The sequence below is a fragment of the Mirounga leonina genome, unplaced genomic scaffold (assembly GCF_011800145.1).
Source record: "Mirounga leonina isolate KUSES-001 unplaced genomic scaffold, KU_Mleo_1.0 Mir_114, whole genome shotgun sequence".
Classification (NCBI taxonomy): Eukaryota; Metazoa; Chordata; class Mammalia; order Carnivora; family Phocidae; genus Mirounga; species Mirounga leonina.
The window spans coordinates 45349399-45372875 of record NW_023270265.1 but is presented as its reverse complement, the minus strand read 5'-3'; the positions used below and the strand labels follow the sequence as shown (position 1 = coordinate 45372875).

The window sequence follows — 23477 nt, the reverse complement described above, 5'->3', positions numbered from 1 at the left end:
GACTATTAACTTTGATTATTTATGTAGGTCTAGATGGAACATGCATGGCACATGACACCGATTCATTACATCAGCTGATGGCAACTGGATGCTAAAATTGTGAATGGTCTTTTTTATAAAAAGTAATAAATAATTAAAATTTCAAAAATTAAAAATAAGTCTTATAGTTAGAATTTTATTTTGCCTCTTTATATTAATGACTTTAAATATTTATTATTTATTTATTTATTTATTTATTTAAAGATTTTATTTATTTATTTGACAGAGAGAGACACAGCGAGAGAGGGGACACAAGCAGGGGGAGTGGGAGAGGGAGAAGCAGGCTTCCCGCCGAGCAGGGAGCCCGATGCGGGGCTCAATCCCAGGACCCTGGAATCATGACCTGAGCCAAAGGCAGACGCTTAAGGACTGAGCCACCCAGGCGCCCCTACACATTATTTATTTTTTAAAAGAATTTCAAAGAGATTTTTTTTTAAAGATCTTATTTATTTATTTGACAGAGAGAGAGAGCACAAGTAGGCAGAGCGGCAGGCAGAGGGAAAGGGAGAAGCAGGCTCTCAGCTGAGCAGGGAGCCGGACGTGGGGCTCGATCCCAAGACCCCAGGATCATGACCTGAGCCGAAGGCAGCTGCTTAACCAACTGAGCCACCCAGGCGCCCCGCCCCTACACATTCTTTAATGACGATTTATTTACTGATCAGAACAATGAAAATGTGTATGCAAAACATTTTCAGTGGATCCACATGAGAAGAAGGAAATCCCTGCAATTTTACCCTCTTCATTAGTTAAAAATGTAATTACTGATCAAAAACAGTAAGACCACAGGTGGGCTTACAGTTCCAGGCCCACGAACACTCAGGATTGGCCTGCTCAACCGGCATTTGCAGAGATGCTGAGGGGTTCCTGAAATTTTACCTTTATTAGCAAGAGAGTTAATTAAGAAACTGCTGATAGATTCAGTGTTTTAAATCTAATAATTTTTCTTAAAGAGAAATGGACTTTTTTTCCTCTTGGAGATGTAAACTAACCAAGTAGGGCTTGCTGAAATTGCTATGGGGTCTTAGAGGGGAAACCCACAGACTGAGGTAGTCGCAAAAATGGTAGAGGAATAGGGGCCAAAAACTGTTAGAAGTTAAGGGCCTTGGACAATTCCAGAAGAATATAAATGAGTCTTGAGAGAAATAACATGAAAGCCTCCAAACGAACTACCCAACCAACAAGCTCACCCTGAGAGCACGTTCTTCTGCTGGACATTAACAAGGAAGTATGAGGATTTTCTTTCAAGAGATCCTCCTTTTAAAAGATGCCCATGGAATATTCTGGCTTTTGCATAATAATGTGCAATTCTTTTGCCTAGGAGGCCAGTGGTGAATGCTGCAGTCTTTGATTTAGATTCAGGTTTTTCATCTATACTATTAGTCAGAGGTGGTGAAGCAAACTTTTCTAAAATTTTTATTCTTCTGGAAAATTGCCCTGAATTGCTGAGGCCCAGTACAAATTTCAGACCAAAAAATCAGCTGGAATGAGGCAAACATCTCTATAAACTTGGGGTCACCTGAGGTGAGAAGTGTGTGAACCCAAAGACAGCATGAATGTCCACGCCCAGTGATGACCTGTCTTGCAAGAACATGACCAGATGAACAGAGCCTAAATTTCTTTTTACATAATGTTAAAACAAAACAAAACACACCTTTCTGTATCTGGCAACTGTTTTAACACTGATACATTTCAATCTGAGTAATTCCCAAGATTTGCCCACTGGGTAAGTGCAGGGTTGTCTTAGTCTCAAAATGCTCTTTAGTATAAAATACACTTAAAATGAGCTTAGCGGCAGTCAATAAGAATATCCTTAGCCTTTGTCTACTTGGAAAAATCAATTGGGTTGATCACATGGAGGATTAATGAGCAAAGGAACTGTACATACCTTATACAGTGATAGGGTTCTGTTACATGAACGTGTGCAAAATAAAGCAAGACTCAAAGGGGCTGTCCACTCAACCAGATGTACTCCCTCCAGGTTCCCCGACCCTCCAAAGGGGTTAAAACCTTATAACTCTGGAATTTCTTTATTGTTAGTTTATATCTCTAAAAGGAAAAAAAAATCCATTTCTAAGAAAAATTATTAGATTTAATGCCCTGAATCTAAGGTAATTTATCAGTAGTTTCATTAACTCTCTTGCTAATAAAGGTAAAATTTCATTAAAGCAAGCCCCACTGAGCCTCCTACTTTGGGGTGGGAGAACTGTGATGAACACATTGACCTAAATTGCTTTTGGTTCCACAGAACTAGGAAAACAGCTGGTGCATAGCTTCTCAATAGCACATTAGGAGAGAGAATGGGCAATCTGTAATGAGCTAGTCACCTCTGAACTCAGTAGGATGAAGGGGAAGGTGCCCTGCCTGCTCCATCTTTTGCTTCTCTGCCCTTCTAAGCAGGTGGGTGTTTAGGGAGTTCTGGAGTTTTGTTAGCTGGTCCTGCTACACTGGGGTGCTGGGAAGTTGAAAAGGAACATGGACTCCGGGGCTGGAGTCATTGGAACACTCAACTTTTAGTGTGCAATGAAAAATCCCGAGGGATTCTGAAACAGGCAGATTCCAGGCCCGATGATCTGACTGGTAGATCAGGATCTCAGTTGACTTGGTGGTGGGGGGTGGGGGGGCAAAAGGCCCATGAAAGGTCTATTCCACTCTCCCCAAGGACTTTGTCAGTCTTTACACCATTAGGAACTATGGAAGACCCCCACATCTCCACCTCCCACCCAAATCCTTAGGCCTTTTTGACATAAATTTCCAAGAGCCTGCTGGACATTATGCCGGGACAGATCTGAAAATAAACATCAGACCTAAGGACCAGCAAATTCTGGGGATGGCATTCCACAGTCTGCATCATGTTTAGGACTCTCAAAGTTATTCTAAAGTTCAATGAAGACATTGGAACAGAGAATGGTAAGAAGTACAATGGTAGAATCTTGATAAATGGTAGAATTTCCATTTATGAGAAAAGAAACCAGTAGAATCAGCCAAAAGTTGGTGTTCTGTCAAAAAAGCAAAGGAAGCAGAGAGCCTGAGAAAGAGGGGTGTCCAAAACTATAGTTTGGAATGGATATAATAGGCCACCAATTAAGGCTAAAAAGATAGCTTTTTAAAAAAGATTTTATTTATTTTGAGACAGAGAAAGTGCACGCAATGGGAGGGGCAGAGGGAGAGGGAGAGAGAATCTCAAGCGGACTCCATGCTGAGCGTGGAGCCCGATGTGGGGCCCGATCTCACGACCCTGAGATCATGACCTTAGCTGAAAGCAAGAGTTGGACACTTAACCGAATGAGCCACCCAGGTGCCCCAAAAAGCTAACTTTTGAGAGCATTGTGTAAGCCCACTGACAAAAGTGAGCGGCAGGTAAGAAGAGATGAAAGGAGCAAGCCCTGAGAGGCGGGGTGGCCACGGGTGGTGACCTGGCAGCCCTGTGGGGCAGTGGCCCACAGGGACTTTGAGCTTTTAAGGATAGGAGACATGAACACTGTTGTAGATTGAAGGAGGGAGCCCATCGGGCCAGATAGGCTACAAATGAAATTGAGTGAATAATGACCCAAGTTCCTATGGGACTGTTGTGTCTTCCTTTATTTTTTTTAATTTTTAAAATATTTTATTTATATATTTTATTTTTTGGTAGACAATTTTTATTCCTGTATTATTTTTTTTGGTGTCTTCCAAACAGACTAATTGACCGACCTTCTCAGAATCTGTTTTAAGAGGCAATAATTTAGCTGCGCCTGAGTGGCTCAGTCAGTTAAGCATCTGCCTTTGGCTCAGGTCATGATCCCGGGGTCCTGGGATCCAGCCCCACATCGGGCTCCCTGCTCAGCGGGGAGCCTGCTTCTCCCTCTGCCTGCCGCTTCCCCTGCTTGTGCTCTCTCTGACAAATAATAAATAAAATCTTAAAAAAAAAAAAAAGGCAATAATTTAATCAGAGGCTGGCAAATGTTTTCCCAAGGACCAGAGAGTAAATACTGGATATTTAAATTAATATTAATTTAGTATTAATAAACTGAGGGTATTATATACATATTGATATGCCATTTCACATTAAAAAATTTTTTTTTGTTTGCAGGTCATAACTGTTCTGTTTGGAGATCTCAGGTCGAATCCCATAAAATCAAATGGGGACAAAAAGACAAGATGCTAGTCCCCAGGCCGGTGTAGATGGCCCAGTTTGTACCCAAATGCGAGAAGCCCTCGCGGTAAAGTCCTGCCAGCAGAGCGAGACATTCAAGGCTCGTGTGGGACGGCTGCTCACACTGGACGCATGCGAATTACCCACAGAGGAACCCTCCAAGGGACTAGGTTTCGGATCCCTTTGGGTCCTCTGTCAGTCCAGCGTACTGCGTGGCTGGATGGCGCAGCCTACTTGGCTGTGGCTAGCTGAGAAAAGCAGAAAAATCAGTAAAAGGTCAAACGATGCACAAAAGAGAAAATTTTCAGCAACCCCACAGGTAACGTTCATTTTATTTTCAGTGACACAAGTACGCTTATATTTATTTAATGGCAATTATACGAGCCCTGTTATACCCCCATTATAAAAGTTCCAACAGTAGAGATGACCCCAATGGCCTCCAGGGCCACACTGCTTGACCCCCAGCGCTGGCCCCACAGGCCCTCAATGCAGGGATCAATGTGGCCACTGCACTTCCTGAGTTTATGACAAAAATTTCTGGATGTACTTGGCCTTACAGAAATAGATTTGTACCGCTGTGCACAAATATTCGATGTTATTTTTTTTAACAATAAATTTGGTGAGGACTTCCAACTCAGTACACGGATCTTATTCTTTTAAACCGCCACAAGGGATGTATAGTATGTATACTATCATTGTATAAATGTATAAATATCATGTATTTATTCTCTTAACTTAAGCATCTCTAATTTTCACTACTACCAATCCTGCTGCCCTAAAGTCTGTGACTTTCCTTCTTATCTGTCCTCCCATAAGTGCTGGACCAAGACAGCTGGGCTTCCCATACCTTTGTCCACAATCCATAATCTCTATTTTTATGTTTGAATTAACCAAAGTTATTTAAAGTTACGGTTAGCTTTTTTTGTATCCTGCCTTTTTGCCATGTAATTCACTTCTCACTGTGTACGGTGGATGTTGCTTACACAATTTTGTTTTTTGTTTTTTTTTGGAATTTGTAGGAATTTCCTTTGTGGCAAATTCCACAGGGTCATTCGTTTGCATTTGAAAAGAACAATCTCCCCATAGACCTCAAACTTGTTAATTACGCTATCCCAACCCTCTGGGTCCCTGCTTACCTTCTGCTAGGTTTGTTGATTTCTGAGTCAGCGCCTGTGATGATGGCTTTGTCAATGTTTTTCATCGTATTTCTATTTGTTTTGCTCCAATTACGTTGTTAGAGACAAAGTTCATGACTACTGGGCCTTCTTGGTGAGATCTTCCTGTTTGCTTATGGTCTGCGCCTTTAATTCAGTGCTGGCCCTTCTTGAGGAAGTCCTACCGTCTTCCCCGGTCCTTTTGACTCTCCCACGCTGCTGTTTTTTGGTGTTTCTAACTGTTTGCAGCCAGGATTTACATTTTCCTTTTGTCCCATCTTAACATCTTTTATTTTTCATGGATGAGTTTAACCCATTTATACCATAAGCACTGCTATGCTGGGCTGTAGCCCTACCTGATTTTGTTTCCTACTTACCACTAACTTTTGTAAAGTTAGCTTTCTTCCTTTATATGGTAGCTCTCCCTATAGATCACTGCAGACGGAACATCCTGTACCACCCACTCAGCTTTTTATCCTGCTCTGTCATTCTTCCTGCCTCAGGGAAACTTCCAGATCGCTCTGGAGGGGAGGACATTTTCTGGAATTGCTTTAGTGCCCTTTTCAGTACTTCGCTCTCCTTCCAGCCGCATCTTTCCATCGCCCTGCACACCCCACTCCCCAGTTTTTCTCCCAGAACACGCGGGCTCCCACCTCCCCTACTGATTTATCTCACAGGCCCTCTTCCCAGCTAGCTTCTCTGTTTGAAAAGATCCTAGTGGCATCTTACTGGAAGCCTCCTGAAGATTAATGAACCTGTCAGACCAGAGGAACGAATCTGGGATGGCCCTCATCGGCCAGACTGCCCAAGTTTGCATCATCTCTGTTATGTGCCAGTAAGCGTCTTATTTAAGCTCTCCATACCTCAGTCTCCTGACCTGTAAAATGGGTTAACAGGAGCACCTACTGCATAGGGTTGTTATGAGTTAATACGTGCCAAGAGTGTAGAGTAACGGCTGATGAGAGCTCAAGAGATATTAGCGCTCAGAGTCATCATTCTAAAGGATCTAAAGAAGTACTTTTGCGTAGGGTTGGCCTTGGTACTTTCCTATTCAATCTCCGTGTGAGGACATACTAATGAGAACAGAAAAGCGACACCTGAGATGAACACACATTTCGATAAGTATCTAGTCTTTCTCAGCTCTGTGCAGCGCTTTAGACCCTTAGATGCTGTGAATGCTCGGCACATGCCACTGAATGACAAAAGAAGAAAGGGACTGATATCTGGATTTCTAAACTAATGTAGGAAATACCGGGGAACAGATAGGCTGAAGCCTCCGATGGCATTAGGTCATAGCATATCACTGAGTAAAAGACACAACAATATAAAATTTCCCAAAGTAGGACTATAAAGCACAGACATAAATATCAGCTAGATAAAACCTATACGGTAAGATGTGCTCAAAAGAGGTGACCTCTCTACTGAAGAGTTGCTTCAGCAAAAAAAAAAAAAAAAGGGTCCCCTGGTAAAATTTTCTCTAGCTTCAGAAATTAAACTTGGTCTACATCGTGAGACCTCTTCTCTGAAAACCAACGAAATTGGCTCACATGAGAGGCAAGCTATCAGCTTGGGAAACGAAAGTGTTCTGCATTTTGCAGGAAGATTACATTATTTGGTTACTTTATCTGTATGTGTAACAGTTTTGCTTTGTCCGAGTAGCAAAAATCTCCAGTTAACCGAGTGCTGTATTTTTTTATTCTCCACAGAATACTGATTTTGTAATATTGAATAGCCTGATTGATATTATACCATTAAAACAAAACTTTCACTTTATGAAAGATCAGCAAAAGTACAGCAGCAAGGATATAACTAGTGCATTTACTAACATACGTCATAATCATAAAACCAAATCAGACAATAATCGTCACATCGAACATGCCAACTTTAACCTACGGGAGCTGGTGTCTTTGGGAGGTGATTAATATATGTAAGTAATGACAATGATCAGTGGCAATACTTTTGAAATATTAACTCTTTGTCAGTTACACCTAAAATAAATCAACAAGAATACTGAAGTATAATGAGACTGAAATCCAAAATTTGTTGAACAGAGATGACGTCAAATAGGAGGCAGAGCACTGAACTGGGAGCCAGTGTGTCTGGATCCTCGTCTTGTCTTAAAAAAAATGGCATCACCACCTATACATTTTGTTGAGCTCTGCCTTTCCATAATCTATTGTACTGCGAAACAATAGATTTTTTCTTCCCCGATATAAAATTATTTTTATATTATTTTTTACACCACTGAATGTTTTTTCAAACTCTACAGGCCCCTTCTCTCATTCCTTGTAAGATTTTGATATACTTTTTTTTTTTTAAGATTTTATTTATTTATTTGACAGAGAGAGAGAGACAGCGACAGAGGGAACACAGGCAGGGGGAGTGGGAGAGGGAGAAGCAGGCTTCCCACCGAGCAGGGAGCCCAATGCGGGGCTCGATCCCAGGACCCTGGGATCATGACCTGAGCCGAAGGCAGACGCCTAACGACTGAGCCACCCAGGCGCCCCAGATATACTTCTTTACAGGAACAAGATTTCTCTCTCTTGAACATCACTGAACCAAAACATAATTTCTGCATTACTATTCATGATCAGGCCCAATAACTAAGTTTGAGGAAACACTATTCAATTCAAATATAGAAAGAAATGACATTGTTGAGAAGTAGTGCACAATACAATATTATAATATTGAATATGTTCTGATTATGAAACAAAATTACTTAAAGTTTATGCTTGAAAACTAATAGAGAGACTTGTTTTAGATTTTTTTTTGTAAGTGGGCTCCATGCCCAACATGGGGCTCGAACTCACAACCCTGAGATCAAGAGTCACGCACTGCTTTACTGACTAAGCCAGCCAGGTGCCCCAAGAGACTTGTTTTTAAAATGATCTGCTGAGGGACGCCTGGGTGGCTCAGTTGGTTAAGCGACTGCCTTCGGCTCAGGTCATGATCCTGGAGTCCCAGGATCGAGTCCCGCATCGGGCTCCCTGCTCGGTGGGGAGTCTGCTTCTCCCTCTGACCCTCCCCTCTCACATGTGCGCTCTCTCTCAAAAAAAAAAAAATCAAATGTCAAAAAAAATAAGTAAATAAAATGATCTGCTGATATCATCATGAAATGCATCTTTTATGCAGGTCAATTATAGCAACAATTATATTGCTTTACTTTGTTAAAATAATGTCTTCAATCATATGATCTATAGAACTATACACTATTTTCCACCCACTTCCAGATATTTAGAACTAGAACTTTCAGATTTTTCTTTAACTTAAACTTTTTTTAGATTTTTCTAAATACATTTTCAGTTTCTACCTAGTTTAGAAACTCAGAATTGATCTATAGAACTGCCAACTGTGACAAAACCTTCTCCAAATGATTTTAAAAAATAAAAATTTAACAGGAATATAAAATAGCCATGTCTGTTAAGTAATACTTCAGATGTATTTTTCCAAATGCTGACAGAGTGAAACTTCTGTCTGCCCCAAAGTTGGAATGATTAATACGTACACAACTCTAAAAATAGTTCTGGAGAAAATATGGATGCATTTCTTCCCAAATTCGAAAAATGATTTCCCATGCGTCTCTGATGCAGACTGGAACAACAGATAAAACGGTAAAGGTCTAGCCCAAGAACCATGACTAAGGGCTTAAACAGAATGCTTCGATGTTGTGGAGGTTTACTTCCCCAACAAGGCACGATAGTTCAGAATTTTCTACCAGCAACCAGGGGGAGAGGCCCCACTCCCTCGGAGGTCAGTATTCTGCACCAATGTGCTTTGCAATGGTGTTCAGCTGGATATTTGAAGTTCCTTCATATATTGTACCTTAAACAAAAGGGAGCAAAAGGAACAATTAGGAGCGCACCCACAGCTACGTGTCTACACAAGAAATTGCTCTTACATGTCACCTCTGTGGTTGCTATAAGACTGTCCCCAGTGACATCACTCCATGTCCCTGAATATGGTACAATATGACAAAGTCATTCTATCTATGAGATGATAATATTCCATTTTGGAAACTGGATGCTGATTCCAGAATCAGTATGAAACAGCTGAAGTTTGTCGTTCCTCAACTATCAATGCATAAGTCTGGACTGTCCCTCAGGAACGGGCAGCTTTGACAACCCCTCGTTTTCGTCTTCCCACCTGGTAGTGGAGCATCAGAACACTCAGGCTTGATTAGGCATGAGGCTTCTGGAATTAGAACTTCGCTTCAAAGAACGGCATTCAACGCATCAAATGTATTAACGTGTTTAGTGAAAGAAAAATTACAACAGCTGATTTTGTTGCACTTTTACTAAAAGGCCTGTTGAGGGATTTAAAAAGGCAATTTGAGGTTTTAAAAGATATACATCCATCTTTTTCTTGAAGAAAAAGGTGGGGGGAAAAACCCAGCCACAGAAGAGAGCCAATAAACCCAAGATTGAAGAGAGTAAAACTGCCTTTGCCTGAGTATCGTAGGATAAAATCAAACACAGCAGCCCCAACAGCCACAGAGGCAAATAAAACAAAACGTAAAAAATCTGTTTACCAATTTTTGCATCTCGGAAGTATTTTTCCACAGGGTAATCTTTGGTGTAGCCGACTCCTCCCATCCACTCAATACACTTACTAGTTGTGAGGCCTGCAACCTGCCAAAACCAAGCAGCAAATGACGTGTTGAGACCACGTAACTGATGCACCATAAACACTCCTGCAGAATAGTCTAGTAACATGGATTCACTGCTATTGGCAAGTGGAAGGACTGAAGTTACCTAGCATTGTCTCTTCAGTCTCCTTCCCTAAACCATTAATGTAAACTGTCCTATTAATTCACAAAATTCCCATTTTCTTAAGAAAATTAGGGTACTGGGCGCCTGGGTAGCTCAGATGGTTAAGCGTCTGCCTTCGGCTCAGGTCACGATCCCAGGGTCCTGGGATCGAGTCCCGCATCGGGCTCTCTGCTCGGCAGGGAGCCTGCTTCTCCCTCTGCCTCTCTCTCTGTCTCTCATGAATAAATAAATAAAATATTAAAAAAAAAAAGAAAGAAAGAAAATTAGGGTACTGATCAGACACAGTCACGTGCTGCCAACAGGCATCATTCATTTAGCAAATATTTATCAAGGGCCTTCTTTATCTCACGCACTCGGCCAGCCACTGGGTAAACCATGGTGGGGGGTGGCCGGTCACTGCCCTTTTTGGTTCACACAGCAAACTAACAATTACAGAAACAGGTAAAGTCTACAGGGCAACAGAAGAGCTGGCTGGGAAAACTGATGTGATTTAGGGGTTGGCGGGGGGAGCGTGCGAGGAAATGACAGCTTTGCTGAGCCCCAAAGGACGAGTTAGGGGACCTTTCAAGTTGAGGGACATGTGGGAGTGCTTCAGGGGGAAAACGGGCTTATCACCCTCAGGGACCTGGGGGGCCGTGGGCCGGGGTCAGGGCACACTGTGAAGAGAATGGAGAGGCAGGTGGGCCTCATGATGGCAGGCGGGCTGAAGACTGCGACGGCCCCCAAAGACGTCCACATGCTACTCCCCAGGAACGGTAATGTTTGTTACCTTACATGACCATGGGGACCCACAGATGTGGTAAGTTGAGGGCTTTGAGATGGGAGATGGTCCTGGCTAGCCTGGGTGTGGCCAATGGCATCGTGAGGGTCCCCTTAAGGGAAAGAGGGAGGCAAGAGAGCCAAAACCAGATTTGAACACGCTCCCCTGAGAGCCTCGAAGGTGGAGGACGGGGCTGTGAATGGGGGAATGTGAGAAGCCTCGAGAAGCGGGAAGAGTGAGGAAATGGATTCTCTCCAGAGCCTCTGAAAGGCAGCTCTGCTGACACTCTGATTTTATCCCAATGATAACTCAGACTTCTGACCTCCAGAGCCATGAGATAATAAAATTGTTATTGTTTTAGGCCACTAAATTTTTGTTAAAAGCAGCAGGAAATGAATACAAATATTGTCCCTTTTGCTGTGAGAAGCCATGAAGGTTAAGCTGGAGTGACACGGTCTCTTGGACATTCTGAAAAGGGAAGACCGGACTGGAGGAAGAAGCAACAGGGTCCAACGAACAGTCAGAAGGTGAGTGGGGTCGTCTGGTCAAGAAATGGCACGGCTTGGACAACAGGGGGCAGTGGAAGGGGAGAGAGATATGTTAAGTGCAAGAAATACTCAGGGGGCAGAACCCTCAGCAACTGATGATGGGGTTCAAGGTGGGGATGAGGGGGAACAGGGTGGCAGATGGCTCAGGCCCCTGGCTGGTACAATGGGGTGGGCAGGTCCAGTGGAAATTGGATCTATTAGTCTGGAACCCAGAAGGGAGGTTGAGGCAGGTGATGAAATTTGAGGGCTGAGAGGTTAAGGGATTATTCCAAGCTATGGAATGACTAAGACAAACTACAGAGGTTGGGAAGTAGCAGCCAGTGATTTGGCAAAGTTCTCCAGCCAAAGTCTACCGGGTTAAACAGAGAATGCTTTAGGTATCAACAGAAAACATTCAACCGAAACATGAACAATCTCTTCTTGCTGTTTTTACTTCACATGATTTGCCCCAATCAGAAACCAGGGATGGGATGCCATCATTCAGATGAGGCTCACCCAGGGATTCACTGATGGGTGTTCTACCTGAATTGGGTGACTCAGTTTCCACTGAAGAGCCTGTGAAAACACTGAGACCTCATAGAATTAAAGCGCTTTTCTATGGAAGGTTTGCAATTTTGCTTTTCTATTGTAGGAACTGGAAAGTCTATGCTATTTTAGTTGAAAAACAAATGCTCCATCAATACCCCCAAGTGAAAAGGTTAATACATACATAATGGGGGTGCAGAGGGGAAGAAGGCTGAATTACGTATTTCGGTTGTTTGTTGTTTTACCTCTGAGGCATAGTATTTGGCCATAGATGCTTCTTTTATGAATGGCTTTCCAGCTTCTAAAAGCCTAGCAGTGTTGTAGGTTAGCAATCTTGCAGCTTCCAGCTGGGTGGCAACATGGGCCACTTGGTGTTGGAGTCCCTGGAACATTCAGATCCAAGTTAGAGAATTATGATTTCTGAAAACACAGCTTATCCTCAAAGTCTTGCCTGGATATGGAACACTGACAGGCTGAAAACATACCCCCCCCACACCCCCGGGAACAGAATTTGCATTCATTTTGTAGAAATACTTAAAAATCTGCAATCTACAATGAAATTGTTTTTAGAAAACTTTCAAAGTTCATGTAATTCTGTATAATTGTCAAGATTTAAAAAATAATCACAAAATTAGGTTTAACAATTTGCTCTATTTAATAATTAGTTTAAACCCATTCTATGATCAAAATTAAGCTTAACAGTTTTCTTTTAATTACCCATACGAGGTATCTTTAGAGAAGTGTCATGATTATATCTGTTAGTTCACCTGACCCCGTATCCTTCCCCCTCGCCAACTCCAGACACAGAAACAAAGGAGATCTAAAGCCTCCCACAAACTGTCTTCATATTCTGTCCCTTTCCTTGCAATCTCTGTGGTAGCTGGCTCTGAGAAAGTACTCTAGTATAATGAAATGAAAATAGGATCAGAAGCCAAGATGAAACACCTACGGTCTGACACCTGACTAACTGTATGTCCTTGGGAACTCAGTCTCTAGGTGCTTCCGTTTCCCATGGCTAAGATGCCCAGGGAGCACGGGCTGTGGAAGGCCCTGGCCGGGCCCGAAATGCTCAGTCCTTCCAGGCCTTGAACTGACTGCACATGCCCACTGTGCACCCAGGCCAGAACGCACTGTGCCTGGAATCTCTATGCACATGCAATCTGTGTGTGCTTGTCTAAGGCCAAGTCCTTATTACGGCACCTGAAGACAATGCAGGCCAACAGAGCCGGGAAGGTAGTAAGAAATTGGACTTAGAGCCTCGAGCTGCTTACAGGGAGGTTTTACAAACATGTAAAGTAATTACTCCGGATTTTTAGGTAAAGTGCTTGCGTGAGCTCGGTAGGCTGCCACTCCGGGCCTTCCCTAACCTGGCGAGGCCTCCACATGGCCTGGAAGATGCCACTTGCCCCCAGCGGTCTCCTTATCTGGGGAGCTCCAAGAAGCCACATCATTAGACCAGGCCAGTATCTTTCAACGCACTTGGCTGAGAACATCTCATTTGCACTCACTGCAGCAAACTGTACCTTCTACCAGAAAGGAGTGTCAAAGTGTAGTCGTTGGAGATTACTGCGTGGCTGTCTTGCACAGAGGATTCCTAACGTGTGTTACCATTTACTGAGCACTTGTCACACTCAGGCAACATGCTAAATACTCTCCACACCTATCTGATGCAGTCACCCTGGTATTCTCTTTAGTTTAGAGATGCAGCAGTGGGGCTTAAAGGGTGAGGTAACTTGTCCACGGCCTACAGCTGGTAAGACAGAGAGCCGGGATTTGAGCCCTGGATGCCTGACTGCAGACCCCATGCCCTAGAACTTGGGAAGCAGTGCAGAGACAACTCTAAAGTGCTCATCAAGATATCTGGAGTCATGCCACAGGTGGGCCTCAAGGACTGCTGTTCTGCCCTTGGAGAAGGTCCAGGCATTCAGAGGTATGCACCCTAAGACCTATTCCTTCCTCTTCTCCATCTTTCCCATTAAAATCCGCCCCCCCCCCGCCAAGGGGACTCCCTCACGGCTTTATGACACAGCTCTTCATTAGCACGAAACCTTGGGAGGATGGTTCAGTACAAAGAGGCTAATAATTATGTACCTGAAAATCAAATATCCTTTTGCCAAACTGCATCCTTTCTTTCATATAGGGAATAGTGTAGTCAAAGCACCCTTGAGCGAGTCCCAGCATCTGTTCAAAAAAAAAAAAAGAGAGAATTTCTTATTTTGTTGTTAAGTTTACGTTTTTAATTATTCAGGGTATAAATTCCTTTTACAGGCAAATTGAATCGTTGGGGGATAGGGGAAGACTGGAGGCACAAAGGTGGTACCTTCACCCACTGCATTTGTAGAACTTAACTTCCAGTGACTGGGAGAAGATTCGAGTGATTTCATATAAATAGGAGTCTGTTTAATTCTAGCAGAGGTAAATCCTCGGCTCAGCTGTTTTCATACAACCAGGTTACTTCTAAGGAAGCTTCTCGTTCAAGCTCTGATCCTCCAGGCATAAAGTGAGCCATGGAAATTTTGCTCTCAACTGGCCTCGAAGACTATAGAGCAGCTCTCTCTAGTCCTTCAACGTGGAAGGTCACTCCTTAACCTTCTATCTTCCTGTCTGTGTTGCATATTATCAGGATTAATAAGAGCTTCAGGGGAAAGGGCACTAGAACATAAAAGAACAGTGTTGCCCAACCCTGGCTGCACATTAGGTTCATTTGTGGGAACTTGATAAAAAAAAAAAAAAGTGATGTGAGGTCTAAGGACTGAATCCAAATGTTGGGAGTGGAGGGCGTGAGTGGCCGAGGGAGCAGCGTTTTCAAACCTGACTGGTTTCCTGCAGGGCTACACTGAGAGCACCTGTTAAAGACACAGATTTATGTGCTGGGACCAGTCAGGCCATGGTGGCAATCTCAGCTGAACCGTCTCGTTACTAACCAACCCACTGACTGATTCAAGCTCAGAAACGGTTTCTCCATTCCAACACTAGGTGGCCATGAAGTCACTATCCCTCATTATGTCAAAGTATGTGGGTTTTAGAAAAAGAAAAAAAAAAAATCAATAGGGAAAGCTTTGGGGGAAATGCCCACAAACATCAATATTTCATTAGTGTTCATTCACATTTTCCTTTAGCCTTTTATTTTAAATTTTCTGGAGAACAGACTATCGAGCTAAAAATTATTAAAGGACACCCCCCCACACACCCAGCCCAAACTTCAGTGGGGCAGCAACCCATTGCACTTTTGGCTGAGATAAGATGATGTCACCAAACTCTTACAGCATGCTGATAATATCCTACGTTGACGTGAAAATTAAAATGACCAGTTGTCAATCACAATAGGCTTTTCCATCTCTGTAAAATGTTTTCACTATCAATCCTGAAAAACTAAATAGTCTTCGGCTGCAGTTTTGAGGATAGATGCCTTCAGTTCGCTGTTATATGTAACTCTTTCTCTAAAAGGCATCCACAGTGTTAACCAAGAAATAATAACTACCTGACCTTAACTTTTAATTAGGTTATAAGATAACTTGGAGTAATTAGATGAAAGCCCAGGCTGTGTATTTTACCGGCAGAGTATCTGTATTATTTATACATCTGAGAACAAGGAGATCCAGTCCTACAGTTTTTAATGCCATATCTGATGAAATAAATCACAGAAAAACAGTAAAAAGAACAGATAAGTCATTTCTCTCATGATGTAGCTTTGTGAGAAACACGGGTTAAGTTTTGATCTAAGAATGTTTTGTTAGCAAATTAACAGCAGCAAAAAAAAAAAAAAAAAAATCTAGAGGAATACTACAACAGTTAACTATTCCAATAGCTAATATGTGTAACATCTTCAAAATCGAAACGCTTCAAGTTTTTGAATTTGGGATGTTCACTAATTAAAAATAAACAAATATAGTCTACAAAATGACATTTTTTACAAAAGAGTTTATTTTTAAGTAATCTCTACACCCAACGTGGGGCTTGAACTCATAACTCCAAGAACAAGAGTCACATGCTCTGCCGATTGAGCCAGCCAGGCATCCCCAAAATGACATTTATAATAAAACCAAAGACGCTACTCATTTTGTTAATCAAGAAATCAACCAATTTCGCTTCATAGAAAAATGTAATGTGCATTATAAAGGGCAAATTTGGCTAAAAACATGGCATAGTTCTCATCGTATATATCCATTTAATTGTGGCTATTTTATTTCGAGCACCACACACACAAAATTGCCTGATTTTCCCAGGCAAAACACTAATTCTTTACAGATTACAGACCCTTACTACACAGAATATTTGGTATTTTTAATTAAAAAAATTTTTCTTCTAGAATGAACTTCCAAAACTGAAAAGGCGATTTTTTTTTTAAAAGGCATATTTAATTTACAATATATTTGAGAAGTTATCGATCCAGGTATTGGATAATACTTAACGTTCTCAAAGCAGAAAAAGCGTCACCACTAAGCCATTGTTTGGTTCTCAGGGCGTTACATAATTGACCAAAGTGGGATCTGAAAGAAATCAGTCAGAAGCCATTCTTCCACCTCACGGAAGGGAAGGGCGCCATCTTGTGGTCAACTTCCAATACTCATCAGTTGTACTGCATTTTTTCTTTTTTCTTTTCTTTTTTTTTTTCATTTTTTTCTTCCTGCGTTTTAATTGACCCACACTGTGGAAATTCAAGCAAAATGGCTAAAACGTGACTAACCTGTGCAGCAATTCCTATTCTGCCTTCATTAAGACTCCCTATGGCATACTTATAGCCGTGTCCAATTTGTCCCAGGATATTGGCTTCTGGAACCTGAAAGGAAAAATGTGCAATTATTTCTACATTTAATTTTACATAATTCGTTTTGATTATATAGCTTTACATACACAACATTCCCAGTCTGTGTGATAGGACTCCAGCCCAGGACTTCAGTGAACTCCAAGGCTACCCCTCGTCTGTCTCCCTCTCCGTGGCTTCCCACATAGCTCTGGGAGAGGACAGGACTCACGTCGGTGCTGCTTGTTATCGCTTCCACTAGCGCCCAGCACAGGCATGTGTTGAACGAATGAATGGATCTAGAAAAAGGGAATCTCCTACAATCCATCAATAACAAATGAATAACCATTTTCCCCAATTCTTGCCTGTACGCTGTAGTATGAGATTGAACATATTGGGAATTACATAAAACATGTAAGTACTTGGCTAAATCAAGGGTGTCAAACCTTTCTTCTGCTGAGACTATTATCCCTGTGAAAATCACCTGAGCTGTGTGCACACACATGCATAAGCACACAAGGGAGGGGCGGAAGGAGAGAAGAAACAGATTAAAATGTTGATTTGTAATTTTAAAAAATCTAGACTAGGAACAATAAAACAATACATTTAGCTTTACAACCTCAGAAGATGGAGTGGGCAGAACAGAGAAAGAAAGGGCAAGCAGGAAGGAAGCCAGTCTGGGGGAATTAGTGAGGCTCGAACATCTATCTGCAAAGTCACCCCACGGATGCCCACACGCTCACTCATGAACCAAAAGATCAAGCCATAATATGAGTGTAAAAAACCTGTCAAAGCCTGTTCCACCTGTGTCAAGTTCTAAAAAGCATTCTGGCAATCTTCTCTTCCTCGCTTTTTTAAAAAATTCAATTTAATTAACATAGTGCATTATTAGTTTCAGAGGTAGAATTCAGTGATTCATCGGTTGCATATAACACCCAGTGCTCATCACATGATGTGCCCTCCTTAATGCCCATCCCCCAGTTGCCCCATCCCTGCCCCTACCTCCCCTCCAGCAACCCTCAGTTTGTTCCCTAGAGTTAAGAGTCTCTTATGGTTTGTCTCCCTCTCTGATTTCATCTTCTTTCTCTTCCTCACTTTTAACAGATTCCACTCTAAACTGTGAGGCGCTGCCCGGTCTTTTCTCAGGCTCACTGGGCGACATCCCCACCTTGTGGCCTTTGGTATACACGGCACGTCCGTCTCTGAAGTCAGTATCAAGTTTATAAAGTATAAATGGTTCCTAAGCATGTAAATTAAAAAGTGTAAATGGGATTAACCCTCAGCATTGGCTCTGAGGTCAGCTTCTGGGCAGAAAGGTTTCCACTCTTCACTTAAACTCTCGGGAAAAGTAGATTTAGCCAAGATGTCACTTAAGAACATCGTCCAAGTCTTACAAAATACTTTCCTGTGCATGCTCAATATGGTGACACTTGTGCATCTGTTGTTCCGTGCAAAGCTTATTTCACGCCAGTCTTTTGCTGGAAATTCTAAGATACCTACCTTGACGTTTTCAAAGGTTAATGGGCAGGTGGAAGAAGCTCTAATCCCCATTTTGTTTTCCGCTTTCCCTATGTGAAGGCCTTCAGTGTCACGATCTACTAGGAAGCACGTAATTCCTTTATACCCCTAAAAAGAAGATATAAAATGCTATGCCACACTTGAACTGATAGGATCCCCTGTTTCCAAGAGCTGAAAGTTAACAGAAAACTAAAACTGAACTTTGGCATTATTATTAATGGGTTCAGAGCTGCAACAGGTGCATTAGTAAACTTGGAAAACATTAGATTCACAATGAAGAAGTCTATAATTAACCATTATGGCTATGAAAATTATTAAGATACGCTAAAGTATTACGTGATCATGAGCATTCCATGTCTTAAATTTAATTTTGTTAAATGCTTTAAAGTTTTGAATGTAATTCAATTAAATGTTATGTCAGAGAAAAGACAATCAAATGTATTTACCTTTTTGCCATATACCTATTTTCCAACTAAATATTCTTAAAAATGAATGTACTAAGTAGGTACTTAAATTCATTCTTAAATAGAAAATGTGAAATCCTACAAAATGAAAGATTAGTTTCCGATATAACATTTTAGGTGGCAATTACTAAATGGACCTCCATGTAATACTAATCACATCAACCATATATATTCGGGGAGGTTAGTAAGTAAAAGGTTGAAAAGATGTCAGTTATCTAACATTTCAGTACTGAGGAGAATGAGGACTTGAAGACAAAGCTTTTGAAAATGCAGGCAGGAAGGAGATATGAAGAGAAAAGGTGGGAAGGGGAAAATAAATTCTGCTTTCAAACTTACAAGGTCAGGGTTTACGTTCGCCATCACCAGGAAGATACCTGCATATTCTGCGTTGCTGATCCACATCTTTGACCCATTGATGACATAATAGCTTCCCTTTTTATCAGCTCTGGTCTTCAAGGCAAATAAATCACTACCTGCTCCAGCCTCTGAAAGGCAGACACTTCCTACCTACATGTGCAAGCAAAAAAATTTCCAAGTTAATAACTGTATTTGTATTCTGTGTAACAAATACTTCCAGTAAAATAAACACATGTCGCTTAAAGCTTGAGCCACTTTTAAAAGCCTGTACTTATAAAATCGTAATGGTATTTTTATAGCATTTCTAAAATATACCCTACCACCTGTCTAAGATAGATTTAAAGACTTAAGCGCACAGATTCATTGTTAAATTTAATTAATTTGTTCTAATAATTGCAGTTTTCTAGACATCTCACTGTAAATGAAACCACCAACAAAAGTATTAAGAAAATATAACTGGGGCCCCCCCCCCAAAAAAGATTTTTTTGTCTGATGATTATTCTCTTGAATTTCCAAGCAGAAATGAGAGGCAGAGTGTATTTTTCAAGTAGCATTAATTTCCTGAGCATTGCTTGATTACTGAATGGTGCCACGTTGTGGTCTTGGATAGTAGTCAACATCGCAGCTGGAGATGTCCTAAGTTTAGAAGAGATCGGATTCATTTCAACAACTCCTATTGACTTACTTTTTCTGTCGCAAGCTTGGTCAAATAGGTAGCCTTTTGTTCTTCTGTTCCGTATTTTCTAATTAGATTGTTAACTACTGTGTTCTGGATGTCACATACCAAAGCCACAGAGGCATCAACTTTGGCTAATTCCTCTATCACTAGGATAGATGTAAAAAAGGAAGCTCCTGTTCCTCCATACTTTGTTTCAATTTCAATACCCATCAACTAAAAGGAAAAACAAGGAAACAGATAAAAAAAGAAAAGAGAAATTAGCTTTCTTAAAGATTTTATTTATTTGACAGAGAGAGAGAGCACAAGCAGGGGGGAGCAGCAGAGGGAGAGGGAAAAGCAGTCTCCACGCTGAGCAGGGAGCCCGATGTGGGGCTCGATCCCAGGACCCTGGGATCATGACCTGAGCCAAAGGCAGACACTTAACCATCTGAGCCACCCAGGTGCCAAGAAAGCTAATTTCCATATGGGAAAATTCCTTGCAAGAACAAGTTCAAAATTAAATGTTAACTATATAGATTCCTAATTTTAAAACTGTACGTATATTTTATTTTAAATTGGTATGGCTATTGTACTATCTTGTAAGTAACAAAAACAATAGAAACTATACATACTTGAAAAGGAAGCGGTTAAAGCTAGAACTGCCATTTGTTTATGGAATCTAAAACACAAAAACCAGCAAAACGCTTCAAAGGATGATGGAATGGAAGAATGAGAAAGTGTCTCCTACCGCAGGGAGTCGGAGGAAGGCAGTGGGGCACAATCCCTTCTAGGCAGGCTCCTTGCCTTGACTCATTCAGCCAAGATGATAACTGAAGGACCACTCCTTCTGGGGCATTCTAGGTGGTTAGCAGACATCTGGTGGTGTTTCCTAGAACCCCAACAGACAAGGCGGAGGGGGCCTGGTAAACACGACCAGATGCTGGCCAAGCTTTCCAATGACGGTCTCACTGTTCAGCAGCTACTCCTAAGTCTAGAGCGTGCTTCCACAGTTCTCCATTTTTAAGTGTCCTCATTTCAGAAAGAGAATGTGTGTACGGGTAATTCAAGCCCCAAAGCTGTTAACAGATAAAAGGCTAATGCTGCTTTCTATTCTGCCCAGACACTTCTGGAATCACAGCGTGCTGCAGTCTGGGTCCCGGCGGTTATGGGTCAGCTGAGGGGAAGTTAGTGGGAAGACTGAGAAGGTGAGATCCAGAAATGATGTTCGATGAGGAAACACAGGGCGTGGTAACTATCTGGTTATGGTCTCCTGGACAGCAGTCAGAAACACTGCTTCTCCCAAAAAGCCACCGATTTTTCCTCCTTGGAAATACCGTTTTTGTCAGCTATTGCTACGGCAGGGGACCATAAATAGGGATAAGAGGTGGCTGAGAAGAGCTGGTGTGGGAGGTGCAACCAAGCAGACGCTCCAGCTGAGGTTATACCTAAGCAAGGGCAGCTTGTGGGCTTCAGACCATCCCGCCCGCAAGAACCACCCCGTCAGGAGAGTGATGTTCAGGGGTAGAACACTAATACTTCTCAGAACAGCCCAGAGGCTCTGCCAACAATGAAGATGAAGCCTGCCCGAAAAATGGGACTCCCAGATGCCACCTGACCCACAGATAAGATTCCATGTTCCCAAGCCTTTCATTGCTTTAAAAAAGGTGGAAAAATCACTACTAGGTATGGTACCCACAAGCGGGTCTCTTTAAAGTGGGAAAAGGAAAAACTATTTAGGTTCGGTGGAAAAGGCGGTTTTTCTCCAGCAGGGTAACAGACAAGATTTTAGCCAATGGCTCTGAAGAGGAGCACCAGTTCTGGGATATTTCCTAGTATTCAAAATAAAAGATAAACAAACGTCCCTTCACAGCCACAGAGAGGGAGAGGTGATGAATAAGTGTGGTGATTTTGAAAATGTTCTCCTTGGAGTGCCCATGCTGATAACATTTGACAGTGTTCTCCTCGGAGCCTCCATGCTGGAGCAGTTCTACTTTTATCCATGTTGTGTACTGGGCTTCTGTTAAAGGGCTCTGCGACTTAGGGAGCTGGAAACCGGTTTCCCTGGTTAGTGCGGGATTCAGAGGCCGCCTCTGCTTCTAAGTTTGAGGTGTGCAGAGGGACTCGGGTAGAATACATGGTCTACTGTGAAGTTTTACTAACTAAATCTCAATCTTGGTATTGTTGAGCTGGATCACTCTTTGTTGGGGGGCGGTCCTGGACACTGTAGGATGTTTAGCAGCATGCCTGACCTCTATCCCACCAGATGCCAGCATCACCCCCAGTTGTGACCACCAAAAATGTCTCCAGAGACTGCCAAATGTCTCTTGGGGGACAAAACAGCCTCTGGTTGAGGACCACAGATCTAAAGAAATCATTCTTTCTTGCTTCCGAGCCCTTCTCTTAAAAAGCACGGTATTCCTAACTTAAAATGCTAAATCAATTTAAAAGAATTTAACTAGGATTTCAACCTAAAAGAGAACACAGAGGGGCACCTGAGTGGCTCCGTCTGTGAAGCGTCTGCCTTCTGCTCAGGTCATGATCTCGGGGTCCTGGGATCGAGCCCCGCCACGGGCTTCCTGCTCAGTGGGGAGCCTGCTTCTCCCTCTGCCCCTCCCCCCCACTCATGATCTCTTTCTCTCAAAAATAAAAAAAATAAAAATCTTTAAAAGAGAACACAGATAATTTTGACTAGGAAATGAAGAGTTCATTAAGCTATCATTACAGTTCCTGAATTTAAACACATGCATACATTTTAAAGAGGGACAGTACTTATACAAAAGTTTGGAATGGGAAGAATTATAAAGTACATACCCCTTGTTGGAATAATCCTTGTATTATCGAGGTGTCCATTTTTGAATTTTCATCCATTGTTGAAACCAGAGGAGCAACCTGTTCCTGGGCAAATCTGTTAACTGTAGGGGGAAAAAAAATACTGATAATGTCTTTATTCTCTTAATAGGACAGGTTTTACTTTAAAAAAAAAAAAAGTTTTAAATTATAAAAAAAAATTCCATTCACAAACTGAACATACCCCCCAACACGTCATGGGATCTCACACTGGATCCAACTGGTGACCAGATGGATCCGGAGGTGACACTGGGCCGTCTACTCACCTATGTTCTTTATCATCATCTCCTCATCTGTAAACATCTGGAGGGGGGCACAGGACAGCCCGGGGTTTGTTATACCAAGGAGAGCTGCTGACTGGGAAGATTTCAGGACACGGGGAGGAGTTTTCCAAGAAGACAGGCAAGTTGGGAAGTTTCTTCTTAGCTGTCAGAACAGTCCCATTGAATAGGGAACACACACACACAAGGTAGAGACATATCTGAACATCAGGTTCTTTGGAAATAACTTTTATAATCCCTTCTTACCTCTTGGGTCACCAAAAAAGAGGAGCAGAAGCTGGAACATTTTAAAATTCACTGTCTTGTGAACAAAAACACAAACCAGTTTAACATTATATCCTTTATCCAAGCAATAAGCTCTTCTAACCAACAAATTTCCCAGAGGATTAGCTTTTACCTTTAAGAAAATAGAACTTTCTAGGTGGAATTCTTTCTTTCTTTCTTTTTTTTAAGATTTACTTATTTTGCGGGGCAGGGGCAGAGTGAGAGAATTTTAAGTCCCACCTGGGGCTCAATCCCACAACCCTAAGACCATGACCTGAGCCGAAATTAAGAGTCAGAGGCTCAACCGACTGCACCACCCAGGAGCCCTGGAACTCATTCTCAAAATGTTGCATTTCATGGACTTCTTTGAAGGGGAAACCTGAATATAAATAACACTACTGGGTGACCACTGCAAAG

At 42.1% G+C, this 23477-nt stretch overlaps 1 protein-coding gene across 2 annotated transcripts in view; it reads right to left on the bottom strand.

Moving 5' to 3' along the window:
* Positions 1-8465: 8465 nt before the first annotated feature.
* Positions 8466-23477, bottom strand: part of ACADSB (acyl-CoA dehydrogenase short/branched chain) — a 31981-nt gene continuing 16969 nt past the window's right edge. Inside the window, exons 1-11 of one of the 2 annotated variants that reach the window (XM_035030655.1) lie at positions 23043-23277; positions 22782-22941; positions 22480-22580; positions 19696-19902; positions 18990-19160; positions 18172-18297; positions 16615-16707; positions 14019-14108; positions 12173-12310; positions 9854-9953; positions 8832-9147 (exon numbers count right to left, since the gene is read on the bottom strand). In XM_035030655.1, the coding sequence (XP_034886546.1) occupies positions 9077-9147; positions 9854-9953; positions 12173-12310; positions 14019-14108; positions 16615-16707; positions 18172-18297; positions 18990-19160; positions 19696-19902; positions 22480-22580; positions 22782-22818 (1134 nt within the window). In that variant the 5' untranslated portion in view covers positions 22819-22941; positions 23043-23277 and the 3' untranslated portion in view covers positions 8832-9076. Of the gene's footprint in view, positions 9148-9853; positions 9954-12172; positions 12311-14018; positions 14109-16614; positions 16708-18171; positions 18298-18989; positions 19161-19695; positions 19903-22479; positions 22581-22781; positions 22942-23042; positions 23278-23477 lie in introns of those variants that run through there. The other variant, XM_035030646.1, reaches the window with a different exon arrangement.